Raw genomic sequence first — 6,820 nt, 5'->3', positions numbered from 1 at the left:
ATTTGCTTGTGTTGATGTGTGTGTGTGTGTGTGTGTGTGTGTGTGTGTGTGTGTGTGGTTGCTTCTTTACAATTTCTTGACCTAGTATGAATCCCTGAAGAGAATATTGACCTAACGGAACACGATGGCGCAGACGCACCCTTTGCTCATTTCTTGCCCTGAGACGAACATTCGTTATTTTAGAGATATACTGTGCCATCGGTTACAGGCAGCGTATTTTCAAGTTGATAGCATAAAACTTGAAATAGTTGGTGTGCTCATTCTGTTTTCCTAAAGATGAGGTTGAGCCAGCTTCAAGGAATGTTCGAGAGGAATTATGAAAATAATGAAAGCCAAGGACAAGAGAACCCGTGTCGCGAGGTCGGCAGGCCTAGCATCGAAGCGCCGGCAAGGGGCCCAGGCCACGCTGGCGCTGAGTCCCGACGCGCGAGGCTGAGAGCTACGGCGTCCCCTCTGGGGACAGAGGCGAGAGCTGAAGGCCTTGGGGGCTGACAGAGACCGGGCCGCCATCTCTCCCTGCCTGGAGCTCAGCCAGGGGGAAACCAGGTGTCTGGTTTCCAAGGATGATTCGAACCCGCAGCTCACTTGGTGCGCTGGGCAGAACCCCACATTCCCCAGCACATGACGCATTGGGCGCTTCTCTCGAGCGGCACCAGCTGCTGGCACATGGCCTGCACTCAGTGCCCGTCACCCGGCCACAGTGCTCTCCTGCCTGGTCCTGGAGCTGGCACCAGCAATGGAGCCGGACCGAAGGTCACTGAGTGTGTGCCAGGCGGCCAGGGGCACCGTCCCCGCCTCGTCCGTCTCCCAGGCAGAGCGAGCGCATCGCCTCTTAACCGCTGCCACCACTACCTGCGCCCCGACAGCATTGACTGTTTAAGATTTGCGGTCCGTTTTTTGCTTGGCACATCCAATCCCTCCTGATGAAATCATTTCACACGGGAGATGGTAGATTGTTTGGACCTAGGGCCCCCCTGGCCCACCCTCTCTGTACCCTTGCCCTTCCCAGTGTGAGGTGACAGGTCCTCCCCCAAGTCGTCCACACTCTTGACTCTAGCTGGGCTGACATTGGACATGCCTGGCCAGTAGAAACAGCAGCGCCCATTCTAGCCTAGGCCTCAAGAGGCCCTGCACACTCCCGCCTTCTCTCAGGGAGGCCTGCCCCGCCACCTGTGGATGAACGCGGGCTTGCCACAGGAGAATGAGAGACCAGGTGGGGCAGAGACCAGCCACCTGCCGAGACCACCCTAGACCACCAGTCCACAGCTGATGAGCAGCTGGCCACAGGCATGGATGTGAGCCCAGGAGCGGCCAGTAGAACCACCCAGCTGAGCTCAAGCAAAAATTGCTAACCCAGGGAGTTGCAAATTAAACGAACAGTTATTTTAAGCCACTAAGTTTGGGGTTGCTTGTTTTGCAGCAAAAGCTGACAGGGACAACAGATTCTTTGAAAAGAACGTCCCACATGACCTTCTGGAAGTCATGATTTCTGGATGTCGGTGTCCTCGCCCCATAAAGGTAGACGGTGAGGGACCTCTGCCTCCCCTCCACACCTGTGAGACGAGTATTATAACCACTCACACTTGTTTGTGACCAAATTTCACAAGACTCTTTGTCGGTTGGTCCCCTTGGAACCAGTCACACTGTTTCTTGATATCTGGGGACAAGTAAAAAGCATTTTCACCTAGAGAGAAACAGAAAAAAAAAATTTGAAGTGCATATGAATCACTTGCAACTTAAAATTAATCTGCGAATGAGTTAAGTGGGTCACATAGTAGGTAGTCCATAAATATTTGTTGAATTAATTCTTCCAGACAAGCTAAGTCCAGTGACTTTAAACACTAAGTATAACAGTATTTGATCCATAAAATATTTGAAGCCAATGTCTTCTACTTGGCAACATTGGGGTAATTCGGTTGAACTTAACATTCACTCGATGTGTGTGTTTGGGGGAGGGGGGAGGGCAGACAGGATGAGAAGGAAAATCAAGCACAGAGTTTGACAAGTTCCAAGCTCTGGAACATCAAATTATAACCAAGTTGCTTTTATGACTTTCTCAGTGCGGTGCTTGACAAAAGTTGTTTTCAATCTCCTGAAGGCGGGGACAGTGGCCCCTGGGTGAACCTGCAGGCTTAGCTCTACTTCACATATTTTCCCTAAAACTTTTGCGAACACCGTTTTCACGGACCTCTCCTTTCTTTTGAATAATAAACTCTCTGTGAGCAAACGTTCACCCTGCTCCTTATCCCCATCCTCCGCCAGGCAGCTTCCTGTGACAGCTTTGGCCGCACCGTGTGGGGGGCTCTAGGAACCTCAACGGTGAACGGTACAGCCTCTCAAGGACCGTGCAGTCCACTGCGACCACAGGCCCACACGCGAATGGCCGCTGGGCCATGTGAAGATGGGGTGAATGCAGCCTCCAGCTTAATCATGGGCCTGGGGTGTGGGGAGCACCCCCGGTGGGCGGGGCGGCTGGAGGTGAGTTTTGAAGAGGAACGTGGATTTGCTGCTGAAGCAGAGGCGGCCAGCATCGTGAGTGGGGAGCCACGCCGGCAAAAACCCAGAGGTCTCCGAGCGGGGGCTGGTGGCTACGCCCGGACTGAGGCAGAGACTTCTGGAAGCCGCCCGGTGCCCCCGCAGGACACGCTTCTCTGTGATGTGCCAGCGTCATATGTCATGCACCATAGTGTGCCCTCAACCCGCCCCCCACCCAGACTGACACCTCTCAGGGGCACGGTGCCTACGGCCGGCGGGGCCCGGTCACGTTTGGCCGAGCGAACGAGGGACCATGGGCGGGGTGTCCGTCTGTGTGTTCACTGCCCACCTAGCTGCAAGGGGTGGCGGGGACTCGGCCGGTGTTGGGAGCATTTGCTGAGCGAATGAACGAGTGGGTGGCAGCACACGAGACATCTTCTCTGTGCTCGAGCCCTCCGCCCCACCCCCGTCCCTGCGCCCTGCACCCCGCACCCCGTCCCCGATGGCCCGGGGGTGTCGCCAGCACACAGTGGGCCGGCGGCGGGCCAGGACTTACTGCCGACGAAGGACGGCAGCAGCCTCCCAAAGCGCATCAGCGGCTCCTCGTTGAGGTCGGCCGGCCGGTCCACGAGCTTGAAGAATACGTCGTGGGGCTCGCTGGCGAAGCTGTACACGTCCTCGACGTTGACCTTGCCGCCGATGCCCAGAACCACGAAGAAGTAGCCCCTGCACTTGGCCTGCAGGATGGCTCTCCGGGCCTCCTCCAGCTGCGGCTCCTGCACCTCGCCCGTCAGCATCAGGACCACGATCTTCAGGTCCCGGGGGTTGGGCGCGCTTTCGAAGACCCTTTCTATGGTGTACTCGATGGCGCTGCCCAAGGACCTGGTCCCCTGCAGCTGTGTCATCCGGCTGCCCAGGAAGTCCAGCAGCTTCTCCTTGGAGCCGTAGTCGGTCAGGGACAGCTCCACCCTCGCGGGCAACACGCTGCTGTTGCCGGGGGACGCGTAGGGCGCGTGCTGTACGACCGCCACTCTGGTCAAGTGCTGGGAGGCCCTGGGGTCGGGGCTCATGTCCAGCTGTCTGACCAGGTACCCGATGTACTTCTTCATCTCGTTGAACTGGAACAGAGTGGTGGACTCGGAGCTATCTAAGACGAAGGCCATGTCGACGTCCATGTCGCTGCCCGCCGCACGCCTGTCCCGGAAGGAAGGCCTCCAGCTGCCGAAGCCGCAGGACGGGTCGATGTTGCAGATGTCTGGAAAGAAGCGGGGGGGCGGGGGGACGTTTCCACCACGACCCCCGCAGCGAGATGCACCGCGTCATCTGCTGGGGGCCTGGGGTGACAAGAGCTGCCGCAGACTCGGGAAGCCCGTCCGTGCCTTGCTGACGTGACTGTGGTCAGCGTCTGTTTTTACCAGCGGACACTAAATGAACCAGCAGCCCGAGCTCTCCTTACTGTGCTGAGACATCAGCATTAGACAAGGACGGAGGGAGGGAGGGAGGGGAGAGAAGGGAAGACACCACCTTACTTTTTTTACCACTCTCTGAAGAACTATGTTCTAGAAAGTTCCAAAGCCAGATCATTGAAATCCAGACTCCGAGGTCAAAAATGTGAGCAGAGCCCACATTATCCTTTATGACCTAAAAAACTAATCTCTATCAAAGAGAAGCTCCGTGTGGGGAGTTTCTCCTTAACTGTGGAATCTGCTTCTGCGATGTCGACGCTGGGGACCGCGGGCCTCACGACCCTCCAAGCCCTACACGCAGAGGGCACCTTTCCCTTCCAACGTCCCTCCACGGAGCGTGCGATCTGCAGTGGCAGCTGGACGGAGGTGGCTGGAGGAGGAGCACCTTACCCAAGCAAACGTGACAGGTCAGCACGGTCTTCAGGAAGTCGTCGAGGTCCCTCCTGGCGGGCAGGACGAGCGCGTGCCCCACGGCTGTGTTATTGATCTGGTTCAAACGAAAGGCAACACTGAGCGCCAGTGCTCAAGATAAGGGGCTCCTCGCAAACACAGCTGGGGGATAAATCAGCGTCACGCCAGCAAAACAAACTTCCCAGGAGATCGGTATCGTCTTGCTTTTTTGCATTAAGGGGAGGCACTGAGTCTTATGGGAAAATAAAGGTTTGCTTCTGATGAGATGAGCGGGGAGTTCAAACCCCACTCCTGTGCTTCTTGCTGGACCCGAAGCGAAATTATTTAACCTCTGCGGGGTTCGGTTCCCTCGGCTGTAAATGGGGATCATGGTAAATTCGCAAGGGCGTTATCTGGAGGATTGAATTAGATAATATGTGCAAAGTGCCTGGTGTAGCCTCCAGCAAACAGCGGCGGCTTAAATAACCGTTATTTCCAGCAGCAAGTGTTAGCGCCATCTCTCTCCCACTCTCCCAGGTGTACGAAGGGATTCGATGAAAAAGCACGTAATGAAATCATTTCTGGGCGATTCCAGAAGCCCTGCCCATCACGGCACCTGGCACGCCATTGCGAATCATTCATTTAGTGAATAAATTTAATTAATGGATGAGTAACATTTCAAACTTGTTGAAACCACGTTAAGAAACACATGTGCTTCTAGGTCACTCAGCCTGCAAGAGTTGGGGGGGAGGTATGCAAATGGGCCCCTTTTAAGAGTGCACAGCCGGCCAGTGGCTCAAGCCCAGGGCTCTCTGCTCCTCTGCCCTGCGGTTTGGCAGAAAACCCCTGAGATGGCAGCGGTGGCCCGCCGTCCCACTGACGTCAGCGGCGGGAAAGCCACAGAATGTCCATGTCCAGTTTGGGAGGCAGGACGTCAGCCGGCATCTCCCCTCGCCACGCCCCCTGCAGCTGAGACATCTAAGACCAGAGAGGTTACGCGACACGGCCGTGGCCCTTCCAGAGACGCAAAGCCAGGAGGCGGGCGGGCTGCACCTGGAGCTCGGGCCTCCTCACTCCCGGTCCTGCTCCCCGCCCTCCAGCCTCGGCGTGCACCACGTAAATATTCATTGATTAATTGCAGCAATTAAACGAGTTATTGGAGGGAACGACAAGGGAGCACTTGGCCGCATCACAGGCTGATTTTGGACGTCAGTCTGGCTGAAGAAAGGTCCGCACAGCGGCACACACCAGGGAGCTACAGTCACTGCTGTCTGGGGACCTCGCTGGGAGGTGGCAGGCCCCCCGGCTTGGCCCCGGGAGCGTCTCCTCCAATACGTGAGGAGGGGCCCAGAGACCCAGTGCCGAGCCAGAGGCCGCCCTGGGGATCTCCCCGGAGACGGTCTCGGCCACACCAGCCTCCTCCTGCACCTGCTGCGAACTCTGGGGCGTGGACACGGAGGGGGGCACGGTTGTGCCTGAGCACCGTCCCAGAGCCCGGGAAGAGCGGGCGGTGACACGAGAGAGCCCGGGGCACAGACCTGCAAGGCGTTGATGAGCTGCCGGTCCTCCTGGGTCGTGAGGAACAAGGGTGTGATCCCGGCGTCCGACAGCTTCAGCACGGCCTCCCTGAGCTGCGGGGACGCCCGCGCGGGCTTGTTGCTGAAGAAGACGGCCACCTTCCGCATCAGGAACCCGCCCCGCACCCGCTTGTACGTGTTCCTGGCCACGAACGACATGGCGGTCTCCAGACTCTGCTGCTTGGACGTCAGGGCCACCTGGAGGTTCTTGATCCTATCCAGGAGCACGGACTTCTTCCTGGACTCGGCGAACCGGATCTCCGTGGTCACCTCGTTGTTGTAGGTGACCACAGCCACCCGAGCCCCCCGTGGGCAGTTGCTCTCAGCGATGGTCAGGTCGCCCACGATCTTCAAGAGCACGTCCCTCATCCGGCTAAACGTGTCCTGGGTGACCCCCTCGGAGGTGTCTAAAGCAAAGGCCAGTTCCGTAGGGAAGACGGGGCATTCCAGGGGCCCTGTGGGAAGTGGGGGGTTCGCAAAGCCAGGCCTTACTTACCGGAGGAGGGGTCCTCTGTCCCCGGAAGGAAGTCAGACTTGTGCCATTGACTTACCGTAGCAGCAGGCTGCAAGGGAAAGAGAAGGTGCGTGAAAGGCAGGTAGCCGTGCGGGGGCTTCGGGCGGGAAGGTAAAAGGTGGTGCAGGCGGCAGGACATCGTGTACTTACGGCATTTGTCTTTGATGCTCTGGACGAGGGCGCATTGCTTCAAGGGGAAAGGAAACAAGGCGTGAGCGGGGCAGACGGGGGGCGGGCAGGACCCCGGGGCGGGGCGGGCAGGACCCCGGGGCGCACCGCACGCGTGCAACTTACATCGACCGCGTCGCCTCTGTTGCCTTTGGGGCCCTGGAAAGCAAGAGGGAGAGGCTGACGCGGCCACAGAGACAGGACGGGGCACGGGGCGAGCTCGGCTGATC

General features: G+C 57.9%; 1 protein-coding gene across 1 annotated transcript in view; it reads right to left on the bottom strand.

Moving 5' to 3' along the window:
* Window positions 1–6,820, bottom strand: part of LOC105308021 (collagen alpha-3(VI) chain-like) — a gene marked incomplete at its 5' end in the record, with an annotated part of 45,363 nt that overhangs the window by 16,101 nt on the left and 22,442 nt on the right. The window contains 6 exons of the mRNA XM_023525190.1: window positions 732–852; window positions 1,584–1,684; window positions 3,032–3,730; window positions 4,332–4,428; window positions 5,870–6,363; window positions 6,460–6,471. Coding sequence (XP_023380958.1) covers window positions 732–852; window positions 1,584–1,684; window positions 3,032–3,730; window positions 4,332–4,428; window positions 5,870–6,363; window positions 6,460–6,471 — 1,524 coding nt within the window. The remainder of the gene's footprint in view (window positions 1–731; window positions 853–1,583; window positions 1,685–3,031; window positions 3,731–4,331; window positions 4,429–5,869; window positions 6,364–6,459; window positions 6,472–6,820) is intronic.

The sequence above is a fragment of the Pteropus vampyrus genome, unplaced genomic scaffold, assembly GCF_000151845.1.
Source record: "Pteropus vampyrus isolate Shadow unplaced genomic scaffold, Pvam_2.0 Scaffold540, whole genome shotgun sequence".
Lineage (NCBI taxonomy): Eukaryota > Metazoa > Chordata > Mammalia > Chiroptera > Pteropodidae > Pteropus > Pteropus vampyrus.
Note: the sequence above shows the minus strand (reverse complement) of the source record. Positions and strands in the feature narration are given on the sequence as shown.